Below are 19,373 nucleotides of genomic sequence, written 5' to 3' on the forward strand. Positions count from 1 at the left end.
GCCCTTTCAGGCCAAAATGAACTGTCCAGTGTTGCAACAGGAAAGGGAGAGGCTCAGGAAGGAGGAAACCCCACAGCTGAAAGGTGGGGAGAGGCACTGCTGGGTTGGGGCTCCTATGAGTACCCCATCGTCAGGCTAGATTTTGGGGCGCCAGCCCTTGATGAACTGCATGATTTTCTTCACCTGGAGCTTGGTAAGGCGAAAATCATCAGCCAGGATCTCTTCGCTGAGCTGCACGAAGATGCTGCCATCAATGCGCTCCCGCGCGAAGAAGCTGACGACGTCCTCGGAGAGGCCAATGAAACGTAGGCACTTGGAGACCTCCTCCACCGACAGGGCCGAGAGGTCAGCAGGGGGCAGCCAGGGTGAACCATCCCCACTGGGCCTTGGGGCAGCCGGCGGGGCCCCCCCTTCACCCCACGTCCCCGGTGGCACCTCGATAACGCCCTGCGCCAGGTAGAGGTGGGTGACGCCGCCCTCAGCGCCTCTCAGCACGGCAGGAGAGAGCGGGGCCGTGCCACGGATGACGATGCCGTCCCCGTCAAAGCCCTTGGGTGGGCGCGGGGGGGCCGCTGGCTCCAGGCCCTCAAAGGACTCTGGTGAAGAGGAGGAAGAGGGCGCAGCCGGGGCTGAAGGTGGTTTGGGCCACTCGGGGCTCTCGGGCCACTCGGTTGCACCGGCAAAGGGGTTGAGCGCCCCAAAGGGTGCAAAGCGTTTTTGGGAGTGAGGAGGTTTGAGGCGGGGGCAGCTCCGGAAAGGCTTCAGAGGGGACTCAGTGGCTGGCGGTGGTGTGGAGCTGCTGCTGTTCCCCCCTGCCTCGGTGTAGGCCCAGGGATCGGACCAGGCGGTGGGGGCCGGCGGGGCAGCGGGGGGCAGCGGGCAGCCGGGGGGATCCCCAGCTTTGCAGTCTCCCCACGCACAGGGGTAGCAATAGAGGGAGTAAGCGTCAGGTGAAGGCGAGCCGCTGCCACTCCGCGGGGCTGACCTGCAGAAAGAAAGTGTGTCTCCCCAAAGCCTGCCCCCAAGCCTTGGCCATCCCTTGTCCCCGAGCCACTCACCCGTCGTGCAGCCCCGAGGAGTAGTAGGACAGGCTGGGGCTGGGCGAGGGAGCAGGTGCCAGCTTTGGGAAGCGCAGCGGGGCTGGGGGGCTGCGGGGCACCGTGGGGCGGCCTCCCCGAGGTGGCACAGGGGGGGCATTCAGCAGCCGACACTCCTCCTTCACCTGCAATGGGGTGAGCAATGTCAGGAATCTGCCCTAGGACCCCCCTGAGGTGCTGGGGAGCCCCTCTGGTCCTCAGTTATCGAGACACGAGGATGCAGCATTGGGGAGGTGCAGGGTACCCCAAGCTTCAGGGGGAGCCTAAAGATTCTGGTTACCCAGTGGTGCCCTAAGGACTCGGCAAGGTGTGCTGCAGGGAGCTCAAAGGGTTTGGTGCAGGCATTTGGGTGCCCCTCGGTGCAGGTCATCCTGCAAGGTTTGGTGTAGGGATCCAAAAGGATTTGGGTACCCACAAGGGACCCTGGGGATTCTGGTGTTGATGGTGCAGCCAGTGGGCTTCAGGGCTCTCCTGAGGATGGAGCCATGCATTACAACCCAATGCACAGAGCCGTGGACACCTCACTGAGCAAGGAGGGACCCTGTGGCACGGGCATCCCACTGGACAGATCTGACAGCGTGCATGTCCCCATGGAGACCAAAGGATGTGGGTAAAAGGATGTGAGCACCCCATGGATCCCAGAGGATTTGGGCAACCCAACAGCACCCCCCATGGAGGTGGAGCAGGCTGATGTGCCACCCCGCGGTCCTCCTTACCGCCTCTGATTTGGGTGGCACCGGCGGTGGTGCGTCCCCCAGCGGCTCATCCCTGGCGCGTCGCGGGGAGCCCAGCGGGGACGTGGCCCCAAAAGCGATGAGGTCCGGCCGCCCTGCAGTGCTGGGCTGTGAGGAAGAGCAGCTCTCCAAGCCCTGGTTGCTCCAGAGCTCTTCGTAAGGGATCTCCAGTGGTTCCTGAGTCCTGAATTCTGGCTCGGCCCAGTCGGGCGTCACATACTCCCTCTCAGGCTCGGTAAAATCAGGGGGGTCCCCGCAGCGGGTGGCTGAATCCGGGGGTGCGCGGGGCAGCCCCCCACTGTAGAAGCAGAGCGAGAGCCTCTGCAGGGGTTGGCTGAGCTCCTCGCGGCCGCAGCTCGGCAGGCAGAGCCGCAGGCGCCGGGGGCTGGCGCATTCCTCCGAAAAATCCGGCTTGGCTTCCCGCACGGCCCGCGAGTACTCGTCGGGGTTGAAGCGCTCGTGGCAATACGCCGCGCTGTCCCTCAGCAGCTTCTCCAGCTGCGGGTCCCCGCCGAGCAGCCCCTCGGGCAGCTGGAAGCGCGGCATGTCGGCCAGCAGCAAGAAGTGGAAGGGCACGAGGCGCTCGCGCCGCAGGATGCAGCACAGCACCACCGTCTTGGAGATGATGCCCACCAGCTTGTAGCAGTGTCCCTCGCGGATGGCGTGCAGGTCGTAAGGGTTGCGCGCCGGCCGGCTGGGCACGGCCACGTTGACGGGCAGCCGGACCTTCTCGATGATGCTGCGGATGGTGTGCTCGCCCTCCTGCAGGCGCAGCTCCAGCGGGCTGCGGGTGCTGAAGCGGCCCTTGCACTGGAAGGGGAGGCTGAGGCTCTCGTTGGTGCGGTGGTTCATGCAGATCAGGCACGGCATTTTGCCCTTCACCTGCCTGGCCCCTGCCGCAGGCGCCGCCTTGCCCAGCTTCCGCAGGAGGGTGTTGAGGCGCGACTTCTCCTTCACCGTCTTGGCGCACAGGATCTCCGCCTGCCCCATCAGCGTCAGCTCATCCCCAGCGTGCAACGTGAAGTTGTACACCTCGCTGTCCTCGCTGAACTCCCCCGACACCACCTGCCCGTCACCATCTCACAACGTCACTCCACCGCCGTCTTCTTTTGTCCCATCACCATCCCATGGTGTCCCATCACCAACCCTGATGTCCCATCACCAACACTGATGTCCCATCACCGACCCCTTGATGTCCGATCACCAAACCCTGATGTCCCATCACCAACCCTGATGTCCCTTCACCAACCCTGATGTCCCATCACCGACCCCTGGATGTTGCACTGTCATCCCTTAATGTCCCACCATCATCTTCTGATGTCCCACCACCGTTCCACGTGTCCCACCACCAACCCCGATGTCCGATCACCTCATGTCACTCCACCACCCTCAGATGTCCCACTACCATTCGATAGCGTCCCACCAACCATGCTGATGTCCCACCACCAGCTCCTTCTGCCTCACCGCCGTGCTCTGATGTTCATCTGTTGTCCCATCGCTACCCCTTGATGTCCCACTGCCATCATCTGATGTCCCACCACCAACCCCGACTTCTCATCACCACCCCATAATGTCCCACCATCACCTCTTAATGTCCCACTGCCATCTCTTGATGTTGTACCACTGTTCCCTGACGTTCATCTGCTGTCCCACCACTGTCCCCTGGTGTCCCAACTGCCCGCCTGCCATTCCCTCTTGTCCCACTGATCCCCTGATGCCCCCCCCACCCCCTGCTGTCCCCACACCAACCTTCACGCTGAATGTGATGGCCTCCATAACGAAGACGCGGTCCGGGAAGATGCTGGCCACCTCCTCCACACTGTTGAAATATTGCACGGGCTCACGGATGTCCCGGTCCTGGTCCAGCAGCTTGAACTTCCCTGCAGGAGACACCCAACCCCACAGCAGTGAGCGTGGGCCCCATGGACCTTGTAAGCCATTGGCAAAACTGGGCATTGGGGCAGCTGCCCCATCCAATTCCGGGCACATCCCAAGGCTTATCCAACGAGGAAACCTCATCAGGGTCCCTCCAGCATCCCCCTGTTGCTATAGGGGTGCTCCAAAGCGACCGCAGGAATGCCCCCAGGGTGGAGGAAACGACATCCAGAGGCATCTGCACGAGTGTCCTGGCCCTACGGCCCCCCCCTGCCCCACACATGGCTCATGGGGATGCGAGGACAGGGGTGTAAGGGTGGGTGCTGGGGGCTCAGTGCAGCTGCAGCCGGAGGGAGCACTGATGAGCAAAGCTGCCTTCATTAGCACAAGCGTCGCGGGGACGGGACCTGACGGGAATATTAACTGAGTGCTGCGGCGCCGGGCTGCACAGAGGGGGCAGGAAAAGCCAGGGAGGATGGGGATACTGCATGGAGCTGAGGGCGGGGGTGAGAGGCTGCAGGACAAGCTTGGGGTGCACAGAAGCCCATGTGCACGGATCCAGGGCATGGCCGGGCCCCACCAGCTGGTTAACTCATCCTCCTCCCTGGGGTGGGCGTCCAGCCCCTCCCCCACTGCATTTCCCATTATTTATTTATTAGCAGGACTCATTACCGCCATGGCAAGCACTTAGAGTGGTCATTAAGGCTCCTGCTACGGCGGCCGTGGTGATCTCAGCACCTTCATCCGCTCCAGTGGCCCCAGCCTTCATCAGCTGCAGCCTGCCCCATGCCCTTCCCTGTCCCATCCCTGTTTTGTACCCATCCCTGTCCCATTCCCATCCTTCCTGTTCCTGTCCACCTCCCTGTCACCATTCCATCCCCACCCATGTCCCATCTCCACCCCCTCCATATCCCTGTCCCCATCCCCAACTCTCTCCCCATTCCCACCCACATCTCCTCTGATGTCCCATCTCTGTCTCCATCCCCATCCCCTCCCTGTCCTATCATCTCCATTTCCATTGCTATCCCCATCCCCATTCTTGCTCCATTTCTTTTTTATCCTTGTCTCCATCTCCATTCTATCCAATCACCTTTGTCTCCATCCCAATCCCCACCTTCATGTCTGTCCCTGTCCCCTTTCCCATCCTGACCTCCGCCCGTGTCCCATCCTTGTCTTCATTCTCATCCCACCCATCCCTATCCCCAACTTTGTTCCATTTCTGTCTCTGGCCCTATCCCTGTCTCTATCTCCATTGTATCCTACCCCATCCCTGTCTCCATCCCTATTCCATCCCAGAACCTATCCCCATCCCCATCCCCTTTGTGTCCAGTCTCCATTGCATCCTTATCCCATCCTTATCTCCGTCTCCACCCTCATGCTCTTATCTGTCCACATCCCATCCTTTTCTGTGTCCCTTCCCTGTCCCTCTCCCCACCCTCATCCGTATCCCATTCTCCATCCCCATCTCTGCCTCCATCCCCATTCCAACCCATCCCATCCTTGTCCCCATCCCCATCTCCACCACCATCCCATCCCCGTCCCTATCCTCACGCGTCCCTGCCTCCACCTCCATCCCTGACCCATCCCCACCCCCTTTCCCCCACCTGGGTACTGCAGTGGGATGTCGATTTTGGGGCCGATGACGTAGTGGCCCTCCTCCAGGCTGTGGGCCGTCACCGTCGTCCATTGGCGGCACGAGTGGATCAGCAGCACATCCTGGGCACTCACCCCCTCCACCGACTCCCCTGCAAGGGGACGGGGATGGGATGGGACCCGTGGGAACACGGCGTGGTCACAGCCCACCGTCAGGTGTCCACCACATCGGTCCCACTGGTGTCCCTGCCACGCACCCCAAAGTGCCACCAGCCCTGGGGACAATGGAGGTGAAGGGACAGTGTGGGTACGGGGTCAGTGTAGGTATGGGTTCAGTGCAGCTATGGGGACAGTGTGTGTACGGGGCACTGAGCCACGGGCTTGGGGACAGCCATGTCAGGAGCCGCCGGGTGCAGGGTGAGCAGGTGCCCGCTGCCAAGAACCTCCAGTTGCCCTGGAAACAATTTCTTCGTCCCTCTTGAAAGGCTGCAGCAGCAGCAGCTGAACAACAACAAGTTTATTGACACAGGGCGAAGCGGCTCGGGGGCCCCTGGCACCCCAGCACAGCATCTCCAGGGACACAGCAAGCTTTGAGGGCACACCCCAACCCCTCACATCCTGCTCTGTCCCTACACACCTTGCAGCACCTCTGCACCCGTGCAAAACCCACGCACGCACTCGGTGCACAAAGCCATAGCCATGCACACTCCTGCACCTCATGCACACCAACACTTTTGCACCTGGAGGCACAAAGCCATCGCTGTGCACACCGCCGTGCACACCTTACACCCGTGCCTGGGCAGCAGTGGGGCAGGCAGGGGGTGCAGGCAGTGGACATGGCCGTGCCATGCACTTCCATCCCGGAATCTCAGCAACAGTTACCCGGGCAATGGGCAAAGCCTGCTCTGGCTGTACAATGCTGCACATGCAGCCCCTTTGTGTCCCCAGGCGCCTGTGCCAGGCAAGTGGCATTGATGGGACCTCCCCATGGACACCCCGAAAGGGCCACGAACCCGCAAGCCCCCTGTCCCCTGCCCCTCCATTGCTCTGCTGCTCCAGCTCCATCCTGCTCCTGTCCCATCCTCTCCATCCCCCCCTTGTTTCCAGTCCCTCTCCTTCTCCAGCCCCTCCATCCCCCCTGTATCTCTGTCCCTGTCCCCACCATCCCTCCATTCCATGTCCTTCCTGTCTCCCCATCTCCCTTTTGTCCCATCCTTTTCTTACAGCCTTCCACTGCTCCCAATCCCTCCTGTCCCCATCTGTCCATCTCAGACCCACTGTCCCTGTTCCCATCCCTCTGTCCCATCCCTCTGTCCCTCTCCCTGTCCCCTGCACCCCCCCCCCATCTTCCCTATCCTTCTGTCCCCATACCCATCTCCATGCCCCACATCTCCTCCATTCTCCCCATCCCTGTCCACGTCCCTCTGTCCCCTTCCCTGCCCCTGCATCTCCTCCATGTTCCCCATCCATGCGTGCCCCGTTGTCTTCATCCCTATCTCCTGCCTCCCCCTCACATTTCCTATTCCTCAGTCCCCATCCCTCTGTCCCCATTCCCATGTCCCTGTCCCTCTATTCCCATCCCTGTCCCCTGCACCCCCCCAATGCTCCCCAGCTGCTGACCCCATTCCTCCTCCCCATCCCCGTCCATCACCTGCACCTCCTCGTGCTCTCAGTCCCACTGTCCCCATCCTTCAATCCCTGTCTCGTGTCCCATGTTCCCATCCACACCCCCAACAACCCCTCCATGCTCACAGAATCTCAGAATCACAGAATGACCCAGGTTGGAAGGGACCTCAAGGATCATGAATCTCCAACCCCGCTGCCGCATGCAGGGCCACCAACCTCCACATTCAACACTGGACCAGGAGGGATGCTCCTCATCCCTCTGCCCCCATCCCTGTGCCCCGCACTGCCCCTGCTCTCCATCCCCATCCCTCTATCCCCATCCCTCGCACACTCCATGTTCCCCATCCCTCTGCTCCCATCCCCATCCCTCTGCACGTTCCCTGTCCCTCTGGCCCCATCCCTGTCTCCACGCTCCCCACCCACACCTCTGCACCTCCTCCACGCTCTCAGCCCCTCTTCCCCCATCCCTGAACCCCCTCCCCGTTCTCCATCCCTCCGTCCCCGTCCCTCCAACGTTTCCGTCCCCCGCACCCCTCTCGTTCGCAACCCCTACCACCCTCCCTTCCCTTCCCCCGCCGCTCTCACCCTGCCCCAGGCACACCAACGTGGGCAGCCGGCACTTGCTGACGATGGCATCCAGGGGCAGAGCCGCGGGGTTCCAGCGGAGCCGGGCCAGCCCCGCCGCCAGCTTCTCCATCTCCTCCGCTTCATCGCCGCCGTCGGGCTCAGGAGGCCCCGAGGCCGCGGTGAGGGGGGGGGGAAGCGGCCAGCACCGCTCCGTTTTCCATCGGTGTCGTTCACCGGGACCGGAGCCGGGTGGGGAAAGGGTTGGAGGAGCGTAAGGATGGAGAAAAGGGGGAGAAGGGAGGGGGGAGATGGGAGACGCCCCCTTTGGGCGGCCCCTAAAGGCTTTCCGGGGGGCTGCGATCCCCGCATTCAGACCCGGAACCTGAGGGGGGGGAGGGAGGGGGGATTGGTTACAGTCCCTCGTGAGAGCTGTTGGGCCCGGGATACTCAGTGATCGTATGAGACTGTAAAGTTGGTGGAAGAAATGGGATGGGGATGGAGAAGGGATGGAGAAGAGATGGGGAGCGGGAAGGAATAGGGATGAGCAGCGGTTGGGATGCGGCAGGGAAAGGAGCAGGGATGGAGCAAGGATGGGGATGGAGCAGGAAAGAAGAGATAGGGATGCAAGAGGGATGGGGACGGAGCAGAGAAGGGTGGAGAAAGGATGGGGATGGAGCAGGAAAGGAGCAGGCATGGGAATGGAGACAAAGCAGGGATGGGGATGGAACAGAGAAGATGGACATCGTAGGGATGGGGATGGGAAAAGTACAGGGATGGGGCAGAGGATGGAGTAGGAAAGGAGAAGGGATGGGGTTGGAGCAGAGATGGGGATGGGGTTGGAATGGAGTTGGAACAGGGAGCCCCTCTGCTGGCACACACGGCTTGAGATCAGAGCGGGTTCCATCACACCCAGCGCGCCGACCTGGGAGCCGGGCAGGCGGGGAGAGCCACCTCCTCCCCACGGATGGCACCGCGACGGTGGCACAGTGACACCTCCGGGCTGCAGGGCGGCACTGTCGGCTGCCACAGCCTCAGCAGCAGCTCTGCACGAAGCCCCTCTCCCAGCTCCCACGGCTGCAGGAGGAGGAAGCGAGGCCGAGCGCGGCCATGCCCGCATCCCGTGGCGCTGCCCAAACCTGCAGCCAAGAGGGGCTGCTGCCAACGGCTCCTGCACGGAGGGGAAGGGCAGAGCCTCAGCCACCCGATGGGGGTCGCCGGGTTGCAGTGGTGGCCACAGAGCACGGAACAGCCGTGGGGACACAAACAGGACTGGATCCTGTACAGCGCACCGAGCAAAGGCTGCATCCAAACACCGTTCCTTAGAGCAGGAAGGCTTTATTGCCACATCCACGCGGTCACAGCTGGGGGGGGGGACGCAGTGGGACACGAGGGGCCCAGGAAGGAAGCAGTGCAAGTTTATAAAAGCTTTTATTTGCTCTTGGTATGACCAAGAATGGGACAGTGATCTTTTATACAATTTGATACAGTTAAGTGGTACAAAAGAATGTGTTTTAAATAAAAAGCCAGAGTGGAATAGCAAAAATATTAAAAGATTAAGTAAAAAATCGTAGGCATGGGAGTTAATCCTAGACCTGAAGTCGATGCTGTTTGGTTTTTTCCACCATCCAAATGCGAGAGGACGAAGCGCGGCTTCCGCCCCGGCCCTGCCTGCTTGAGGCGCTCGTACGACGGATCGGCTTTGGGTTCATCAGGACCAACTGAATGAAGTGACGTAGAAGGAGCAGCCCCAGGCTGGCTTGGCTCTTACCCCTGCCTCCAGGCTGTCGTTAATGCTAGAGTGCTGTATCTAAGAACCAACACTGTTATTTGTTACGTTTCAGCATCTCAACCGACTCTGGTTGCTCGCTCCTCCTCAGCTGGGCCTTGCACTCCGCTACAAACCAAGCCAAGCCAAGCTACGGGATCGACATTCAGGTTTGGTTGGTTGCTTTTTTTTTTGCACGAAGGGAAGCAGAACCTGTAGCGATGTTTGGGTTTAAAGACTCGGCCAAGGTTGGGTGTAAGGGGTGGGAGCCACCAGCACAGCGCCTACAGAGGGTCCCGATGGGTTGACACAGAAGGAGCCAAGCCCCAGGAGCAAATAAAAAGCTCACGTTTCAAAGAAAGGTTATATATGAAAGAAAACAACAACAACAACAACAAGATGCCTATTTTCTCCGTTTTTCCCTTTTTTTTTGAGAGAGAAGGTTCCAAAAAGTGCAGTTTAGGTGGGAGGTGGAGCCAAATGGGCCAGGGACGGGGAGCCCTACGGGGGAGGCGGCTCGGAAGCAGGCCGCCCATCCCAACACGGTCATTTCATCGCGACTCAATCCGCTACCATTGCGATTCCCCGCTACGTTATTCGCTGGAGGGAGTCCAAAACCCGAGCGGATAAATGCGAGCTCGGAGAGCAAGGCGAGGCTCGGGAAGAGGAAGGTTTGTGGGGGGAGGTAATAAATTAAACGGCCGACTTTCGTCTTCGTTTTGTCGCTATCGTTCCTTTGTCACCTAAGTCTGACTCGGCCTCGCGCCCGGCTGCCCAACGGCTCGTGGTGGGAGCGGCTAACGGTGAGAGAACTGAAGAAGTTGAATGCTGTCAGTTTGGGAATGGCGTGTTATATTCATACACATAAAGTAGACAACCACATCACCCTCCATAGAAAACTAGTGCATGCAAATAACTCTTCCATATCATAAAACCCAACGGCTATGCAGGAGGAGAGAGGATATACTAGTGAACTGACATTGGCTAGAGGGAAATTAGTAGGTATTCGTCAACATCTTACCTCGAAAGCTAAATCAGTGCTTTGTATTAAGTTTTTTGGCAAACATACCGCGTTGCCATCCTTTTTAATTAACACATCACACCATGGAGGGAAGCAAATAAAAGCAGCATGCAGGCAAAAAGGAAAGAGCTGCGAGTGAGAAAAGAAAACGGCAGCAGGAACAGTTCCGATGGCGAGGTCACCAACAGGAGAGGCGGCAGGTTAAATGGAGCAGCAGTAGTAGCAGTAGGTTTGTTTTTGTTTTGTTTTTTGCACCACCCTTTGTCCTCGATGCACGACACCAACAGTGACAGAAAGCAATCACAAAAGAGTCGGGTACTTGGAAATGGTCGGGGATGGATGCTATGTCTCCTGCACATGCTTCCACCAGAAGAGAAATCAAAGTGAAAATTAAAAGTTCCTTTCCACGTAAGGCACAGGACAAAAGAAACCCCATTCACGTATCAAGGCGAACACGAGTGTTTTCCTGGCTCTTTTGCTGATGCATCTAGTGAACACGGTGACTCGAGCACATTATCCATGACAGAAAATTCCACTGTCGTACAAAATGAATTGTTAATTCTAACTTTTATTCTTATACAATTTGCAGAGGAGAGTTGAATACGATTGCTCTATGTTTGAACGTCGGGAGGAGAGGGGCTATAATACAACCAAAACGTAGTGGTAAGTGGAGCAGGTACATGAAAAAATGAAGTCACGGAGGTGATTTTCCTACACACGTTGAGGAAATTATAGTATGCAAGCTGTCCTACACGGGAGAACAAAGGGAGACAGGAGCTCGTTAAGATGAGGAACAAAACATTGGCTGAAGGTTAAAAACGGACAGAGTGGTTTGTTTTGCAGCGAGAAAAAAGAGGCGGTGGATGGCGATTGGTGATACAGGAGAACGCTCAGCAACACTTGCTCTTCCAGCCTGTCACCCCACCTCCGCTGCTGATATCTACATTTTCACTGTTGGGCTCTTTTACAGGCGTCTGCAATGAAACAAGCGAGAAGGTTAGAGAGCTCCCGAGGCGTCGGGAAGTCCAGGGGATGAGGGGACAAGAGGCAGGGGCTGCATCGAGATCAATGTTGCCACATCATAACCCAAATCAGGGGGCAAAATGCCTTGGAGGACACGAGGAATGCTCCCTCCCTTTGCCAGCACAGCTGTGCAGGACAAGCCTATGGGTTTTTTTGTTGTCGTCGTTCCAAATCGACGCTTGAAAAGCTGGGGAAAGCCTCCCAACTCAGACCACTCTGAAAGGGGACAGGGATGATATCCAGCCTCTGCCTTCAGAACTGACTCTCGGAGGAGGTAAATCCCAGCGGGTTGAGTTGTGCAAACTGATGGCCTTAAAAGTGACAGAGTGACGGATGGATTGAGAAGGATATGGATTTTAAAGCAGGGCTGCTCAAAAGCATCTGCCTTCCACTCGTCAGGACGCTGAGGCCGTGCACACAACAGGCTCATCTGCATCACGGCACGTAAACGTGGCTGGGTCAAAGCACAGCTCTGGCCTGCTGGGTTTGATCAGATGATGGTGTCTATTTTCAGAAAATAACACTATACACTTGTGAGAATGCAGCATTCAGTCCCTTTGCTCCTCTTCTCGTTCTCTACCTCGCAGCCTTGCAACAGAGTTGCTCCCCATCCTACCTCGTTATTCAGAGAAATGCACTGAGGTCAAAGTGAAAACGCAAAGGCCAGGAGGGTCAGCAGTGTGGAGATGGAGCTGATGGTAAGCAGGAAGGTGCTAATCAAGTCTTTGGCTATGGGAGAACATCAGCTGACTGAAAATCAACCCCAGAGCCACCTGCAGATCCATATCCAGCTCAATCCAGCAACAGAACAGTGAGATTCTCAGGAAAGACAGCCCTCCTGATGGCACATGGTGCAATTCAGGAGAGAGAACCAACCACCAGGGAGACCTGGTGAGCCATCTTCCTCTCTCAGCTGCAATTTAACCTTCTGAGCAAGACCTCCCAAGAAATGTAGAGGATAGAGCAGGCCAATCACTGAACCAAAGTAGGAAGAAAATGGTTTGAAGTTGAAGAGGGAAGGTTTAGGGTGAATGTCAGGGGGAAGTTCTTTCCTATGAGAGTGGTGAGGTGCTGGAACAGCTGCCCAGAGAGGCTGTGATGCCCCGTCCATCCCTGGAGGTGTTCAAGGCCAGGTTGGATGGGGCCCTGGGCAGCCTGGGCTGCTATGAAATGTGGAGGTTGGTGGCCCTGCTTGTGGCAGGGGGTTGGAGCTTCATGATCCTTGAGGTCACTTCCAACCCTGGCCATTCTGTGACTCTAGGAATGGACAGATGCACTTCCACCAATCAAAACCCATCCTGGCAGATACTTAAAAGCTTTTAAACAATGTTGAGTATTGATAAAAATGATTCAACTGGAAAAAAAAAAAAAAAAAAGTGGCATAACTGAAGAAAAGGTGGCAGGGAAAAATATGGTAAAAGGCAGAGGATTCCCTTATGTGAGAATCTGATCTCTACAGTGAAACGCGTTGTAACACAGCAGAAATCGAGTGCTTAAAGCAGTAAGTTTTGAAGCACAGCCACCAGAATTACTGGGGGTCCAATGGATTCTCTGTCACTGCCAACTGTTAAATTCCTTTGGCTGTAGTTTTACAGCCTGGTCAGAACAGAAATCTGAGGACTCCCTGACACAGGGAGACAGGAAAGCAGGCCCAGGTTTCATCCCTACAGGTTCCAGTGACTTTGGGTCTCCTCAGGATTAAAAAAAGCTTTGGTCATTCAAGACAGGAAGCAGTGAACACCCACGTTCACAAAGCAGGAACAAATGAAGGTGGCAGGGAAGGGCCTCCTTCAATTTCATTCTGGTGTTTTTACCTTCAAGCATCTACGTGTGAATCAAATGGGTTTAAGGGCTGAATTTAGATGCCTTGGCTCTTTGGTGTATGCCACCTCCTCTAGATAGCACCTGCACAGCAACGAAGCATCAAACAGGCTTCAGAGGCTCTGAAGCTTTCAGAGCACACACTCCTCCTTTGGGGCTTGACTGCGTTGGCGTACCGAAGTCAAAAGGTGAACATCCAAAGCAACATGAGTTGACATTTTAGGATTTCAATTTTCCCCCAACCAGATCCCACCATCACCTACCTTTCGAAGAATGTCTTCTGCTAATGTGAGGAATGCCTTCTCAATGTTTATATTTGCTTTCGCACTAGTTTCGAAAAACCTAATACCGTGCTCCCTAGCAATCTAAACCAAAAGACAGAAGAAGAAGGAAGGTTATCATCCCCGTGGGGTTATTCAGCTGGTGCTGCTCACACGATAAGCACGCAGCATTCTCCCAGCACAGAAGCAGCAGTACTGGTCAACCAAAACCAATTTGGAACGTAACCACCAGAATCAGAAATTCAAGTGTGTTAAAGCACAAGTGAATGAGGACAGGCACCACGCAGACCAGTCACAGCACAAGCAACCTCACAAAGGATAATCAAGGAATTCGAGCTATCCAAAAAGAAACTGCAGCTGAGCTCACTCCATTCGTGGCAGTTGAACACAGTGCTGCTTCTAAGAACATGCTGCTCAGGCTTACACACTATCAGCAAATCCAGCTATCTCATACCCCACTGTGGAATCCACACCACCCAACAACAGTGCAACCCCTGGTACTGATGTGCTTACTTGGAAAAGCAAGTTTGTCTCCAGCACCTACCTGTTCACCTTTTGCTTTAGGAACAACTCTTTTATCTTCCATGTCACACTTGTTTCCTAACAGCATCCTCTCCACATCTTCATTGGCATGCTAAAATGAGATAAGAGCCAGGTTGACACATCTCCCCCAGCCAGCAGCAAGTATCTATTGCACTTCTGTACTTCCAGACTGCCTGAAGTGCAGGCTAACACTTACAGGACCTGCAATTTCCTGAATTCTAACAAAGACTGCTAGAGGTCACTCCACCTTCAGACCAAAGAGGAAGCAGAATGAAACAATGGCAGTAGCACAAGATGGAACTCACCATCCCAGTATCAGTTATTTCTCCCTTTCCTTTTTGTTTGTACATTCTCAAGCGTGATGTCTTCCTTTCCAAAGAGAACTAAGCACTGTTTCCAAACTCAGATTCTTCCAGTTACCTTCAGCATGCCAAACCTTGGCTGGGTTGCATTCAGAGATGTGGGATAATAAATGGCTTCCTGCCTGGCACTCAGAGATGGTAGCATTAGCACAGTTATGGAAATGCTACAAAGGCCTAAACAGTAGGGGACAAAACAAATCCCCACACCACAGCTGCCAACAATTGAGCTCCATACACTGCAGTGGCTCCAGCTGACACTGTTACTTTTTCTTGGTGTTTGAAGGACCCCTCTACATAGCTTTATTGTAGACAGGTAAGTCTCTCTAATGACAAAAAACATCATAAAGGGAGAAGCAGAGCGAGCACCACGCTCAAGAACCAGCAAAAAACAGGACCCCATACACAGGGAATCAGCCCTGTAAGGCAAAACAGAGCACCAAGGGCTTCTCCAGGAATGCTGCAGGAGCCAAAAATACCTTGGCTGTTCTGTTATTGAAAGATCACCAACAGCCATCATAATAAAGAAAGAACATGCCAAGGATATCCATCAGAACAGCAGAGCCACGGCACGAAGCATCACTTAAGTGGATAACTGAAGTGCTTTGAGGCCTGACATGAGAAGCTTCTTGGGAAGCCTAATCTCCATTTACTTTCACTCCAGCAGTCTTAATGCTACTTTGCAGCACAATTACTAACAGATTCGTGTATCCAATACTCCTGCTTATAGTAACAACCTGTTTCACATTCCTGAAGAGCACCACCTCCAACTTCCTCTTCAGGTCATAAGGAGAAGGAACCATCTAACAGCAAAGATTAAGATGTTGTGTAGGATAAGACATCAAAAATGTTTGTGTTTCATGCACACAGAACTGCTTCCACAGCAGACAAAAACAAGCCAGGCTCCATGGATAAAACTGTGCAGCACCAGAACAACTCAACTGACTTGAACACCCCACAGTAGAAGTGCACTCTTTGTGTGGTGCAACTCTGCAGAATGTGAGCTTTAGATAATCAGGTACTGAGCAAGGAGGAAGGTGCAGCTTCGTTACACATCTGTAGCTTTCCTGGTTATTTCTAAATCAGGGTTTACTGGTCCTATGGAAGAGCCCCCTCACACAGGGCAGCAAGTCACACCAGCTCCCTTATCTGAAATCTTCATTATTGACAGAATATCCTTGGCAATATTAACTCCTTGTAAAACAGAAGTGTTTTTAAGTGTTTCTTTTGCCAACAATCCTTCACAATAATCCTGTAGGTGAGGAGGTAACATCCACCACATGTTTTAGCAAGAAGCCTGAATGCTGGGGCAGGAAACTCAGAAGGAAGAGTTCACCCATCATTTCTGTACATGCTCTCCACTTGGGGGCTTCTTCCATAATCACAAAAGCTTCCTAAGGTGTCAAACATCCCTCATCAAACTGCAGCAGTTGTGCAGCCCTCACCATGCACCTGAAATCAGCTGCAAAGCTCTGTGCAATGGATCTGCAAACATGAGGTCAGCAAAAAAACCCTCACTATCTCAGACACAACGGCATGAATTACAGTCACTGCTCCACTTCCTGGTTACTACTGAGTGTTTTAAACACAGCAACTGCAGAACATAAAGGCCTTGATTTCAAGTTTACCTTTGGTTCTCTGCTGAGTTCCTTCCCTGTCCTAGCCTGCTCTTTTCCCCATCCTTTACTTCTGTACCCACTTCAATCTCTGCCTTGCCACAACTAAAGGCCCAACACAGTATTTGTGCTCTGCAAGATCCTTTCACCACGACATCAGTTTAGAGGGAGCAAAGGTGAGCATATTTAACTATCTTTGAGGACTACACAGCCTAATAAAACAGCTTAGTCACAGAGCTGTTATACTCTATAGCTACTCCACAGCTTACTGCTTCGTGCTGTTCCCCTGCACACTGCCTTGTGGTGGCAGCTCCTCCTGAAAACAGCAATTCCCAGTTACCAAAAATGTATCCCTTACCTCCAAGCATGCTCCACTGCAGAGCCTGTGCATGAATATGACATTTCAGGACACCACCAGCCCCAGTGCAACCCTCTGTGGTAGTGAAGGGAGAGCTGAGCTCATACAGGAGATAAGTCAGGGTAAGAACAGCACCAAAGCCCTGTGCTGTCACACCAGAAGCTGGGCTCTGCAGGACATCACAAGCTGGCAGACTGCTCACTCTGGGATCTTACACATTTACTCACCTCATCTATGTTTCTGAGCCACTTGCTGATGTTTTCAAAGCTCTTGGCATTGGTGATGTCATATACTAGCATGATTCCCATGGCACCTCTGTAGTAGGAGGTGGTGATGGTGTGAAACCGCTCCTGCCCTGCTGTGTCCCTGCAAAAAGATCAGGTAAGAGAGAACATCAGAGGCAAGCCATAAAGAAACCAACAGTGTTTACCTGTAAAGCCAAGAGTGCATGGCACAGTATGTGCTTTACTGCACCACTACTGATGGAGAGTGGATTTTTTTGGCTTTGAAAGAACACATTTCAGGTTCAACTGAACAAAAGGCACTGGACAGCTTAACTGGGCTTGCACAGGTTCATTTTCTGCCTTCTTAGTTACCTGTTGAGCACAGTGGCAGGTCATCTGGCGTCTCACCACAATCAACACACCTGGTATCTACTCACAGTAGGAAACTTCATTTTAAACTTTATACTTCTTAATGACAACTTCAAACTTCCTCCCAGAAGAAGAAACTTTCCTTTCCACGTTTCTCATCTCAGGGCTGCATCCCAAAGACTTCTGAGCCTCAGTGGAACGAAGCTATTGAGAGGCAGGGTGGAACTGGGAGAAGTGATGACTTCACCCAACAGCACCAGAAAGTGTCCCTTTCCACCTCCAGCCATGAAGATAAGCATGCAACATCTCCCTTGTTTTCCCATGCAACATCTCAGACCTTGTTTTCTGATCAGTTTTATAAAGCTTTAACTTGATCTAACAAATTTCTGCTCCTGAAATTGTACATCTAGGAGATGTACTGCAACTGTAACATTAAGCTGTCAATTTCTGCAAGGAAGAACATCAATCATGAAAGATTAATGAAGGCATCTATTTTCCCATCTCATTTTGGTATCTTTGAATGAGATGTGTGAGAGCTGGTTAACCAAAGCTGCATACCATTAAATGCAGAGTTTGGATTTAACTGCACATCTTTCAGAGGACACAAACCTTACAGATTACACTGTTACAGAGTTTTCAGTGACACTATTTGCAAAAGCCAGAGTCAAAGGTGTTTCCCAATCTGACCTAAGTTGAAATGATGCCCAACCACTCCAGGCAGTCACCGTGCTCCCCAGCTGACACACATTTCCTTGCTGGGAAAGCAGTAACCTCAGCAACCCAGTCCATTCCCTGGCCCTAAAACCACCACGGCATGCCCACATGGGGTTAAAAGATGGCTGAGGTTTTGCTGAAGAACTCTGCCAACAGCTGGCTTGAATGGCAACAACTCCCTCCCCCTCTCTCCTCCCTTCTGTCCCATTTGGAAGGTTCTCCCCACGGCATGCTTAGGCTTCCCCTCCCGCAGTTTAAGGCTCAATCCTCATCTTACTTTTGCAGAGGAGTTCACTGCCCTTCCGGCCTCAATTACAGATCAAACACAGCTCTTGCACGCCCCCTGAATTCCCTGAAGCCACCCCAAGCTCTGTGGACTTTATTCCCTGGCTGAAGGCCTCACCCACACAGCCTTGCTTGCTGCTCTCTGGACTACCTCGCACTGACCCACGTCTCACTGAGGTGCAAGACCCAACACCGTGCTCAGCATCATACAAGAAAAGCTTCTCAAAGACTTTGCCATATCCAGTCATGCATCCCACTCCTTTCCCTCGTGGTTAAGCAGTCTGTTCTGATACCTGAGTAAGCTGATATACATACCAAACCTATGGTGATACCACCAAACCAACTGATACCGTACCGAACCAACCCTGCATTTGTCTCTACTGAACTTCACAGGGCTTTTTCCAATGACAATTCTCCTATCAGGCAGCACCAATCTGAATTATAATCACAGAATCACCAAGATTGGAAAAGATCACTAAGATCAGCCAGTCCAACCGTCCACCTACCATCAATATTTCCATACACACGTTGCAACTTCGTCTTCTCCTGCTTAGCTTTAATACAATAACCATGCTCTTCCTTCCTTCCTTTCCTATCACAAAACTTGGCACAGACTCTTACAAAATCATAGAATCACAGAATGGCCTGGGTTGCAAAGGCCCACAGTGCTCATCCAGTCCCAACCCCCTGCTGTGTGCAGGTCACCAACCAGCAGCCCAGGCTGCCCAGAGCCACATCCAGCCTGGCCTTGAATGCCTGCAGGGATGGGGCATCCACAGCCTCCTTGGGCAACCTGTGCCAGTGCCTCACCACCCTCTGGGGGAAAAACTTCCTCCTAACATCCAACCTAACCCTCCCCTGTCTCAGTTTCAGACCATTCCCCTTGTCCTGTCAAAATATCTCAAGAGAGCTCCTACTCACACATAATTTCTCTCCTTGTGAGCTTTGTACACACTTGACAGCACCTTCACCTAATGCATTTCCCCCTCACTTCCTTCTACTAGGCAGGACAGTCTCATTAAAGCCTTACCAACACCACTGAGATATATGACACTCACAACTTCTCCCTTCCTGACGAGGCCAACAACCACCATAGAACCCAGGTTGACTTTTACAGTTTGTTTTTGGCAACATGTAGCTGTTACTCACTGCTTGTCAAGTCCTACGCACCCACCACCAACTTGCCTCACTTACTCCTCCAGTATTTTCTCAGGCAACTGAAGCTAAGATAATGGACAAAAATCAAGATGGGGAAGGAAAACGCAAAGAACCTGTTTTGTATTGGTTTTAATTTTTCAGCATTATTTGCCCTTTCCCCTCCCTAATGGATCCCTCCATTCATTATTCAAAGATAACTCTTAATGCAGGTGAGATTAGAGAACTGACTGGAGCAAACAGAGGAAGTGAGTTATGGTTTCCTAAGTGCCCAAGATGATGAATCCGCCCTGAGTAAATGGCAGAGCACAATGGCAGACCTCCCGTCTCACCCTCTGCCCTGGGTT

The 19,373-nt window shown here is 53.9% G+C and overlaps 2 protein-coding genes across 2 annotated transcripts in view; both read right to left on the bottom strand.

Annotated features, from left to right (window-relative positions):
* Window positions 1-40: 40 nt before the first annotated feature.
* Window positions 41-7,622, bottom strand: GAREM2 (GRB2 associated regulator of MAPK1 subtype 2). The gene is made up of 6 exons (XM_042808945.1): window positions 7,511-7,622; window positions 5,311-5,451; window positions 3,581-3,711; window positions 1,814-2,896; window positions 1,059-1,222; window positions 41-985 (listed from the first exon to the last, which is right to left on the bottom strand). Exons 1-6 carry the CDS (start codon window positions 7,620-7,622, stop codon window positions 136-138), a joined length of 2,481 nt encoding a protein of 826 aa, XP_042664879.1. The 3' UTR covers window positions 41-135.
* A 1,281-nt stretch (window positions 7,623-8,903) lies between these two features.
* Window positions 8,904-19,373, bottom strand: part of RAB10 (RAB10, member RAS oncogene family) — a 37,826-nt gene continuing 27,356 nt past the window's right edge. Inside the window, exons 3-6 of the mRNA XM_042840114.1 lie at window positions 16,507-16,645; window positions 13,948-14,037; window positions 13,386-13,487; window positions 8,904-11,252 (exon numbers count right to left, since the gene is read on the bottom strand). Coding sequence (XP_042696048.1) covers window positions 11,169-11,252; window positions 13,386-13,487; window positions 13,948-14,037; window positions 16,507-16,645 — 415 coding nt within the window. The 3' untranslated portion in view covers window positions 8,904-11,168. The remainder of the gene's footprint in view (window positions 11,253-13,385; window positions 13,488-13,947; window positions 14,038-16,506; window positions 16,646-19,373) is intronic.

The sequence above is a fragment of the Centrocercus urophasianus genome, unplaced genomic scaffold, assembly GCF_019232065.1.
Source record: "Centrocercus urophasianus isolate 14NV4802_14NV808 unplaced genomic scaffold, USGS_Curo_1.0 seq_10, whole genome shotgun sequence".
NCBI classification, from domain to species: domain Eukaryota; kingdom Metazoa; phylum Chordata; class Aves; order Galliformes; family Phasianidae; genus Centrocercus; species Centrocercus urophasianus.

Coding starts and splice junctions, on each gene's coding strand:
- GAREM2 (XM_042808945.1), bottom strand. CDS start 7,622: ATGGAGAAGCTGGCGGCGGGGCTGGCCCGGCTCCGCTGGAACCCCGCG. Junction 3,712..5,310: donor CATCCCACTGCAGTACCCAG/GTGGGGGAAAGG, acceptor TGTCTCCTGCAG/GGAAGTTCAAGCTGCTGGAC. Junction 986..1,058: donor TCCTCGGGGCTGCACGACGG/GTGAGTGGCTCG, acceptor TTCTTTCTGCAG/GTCAGCCCCGCGGAGTGGCA.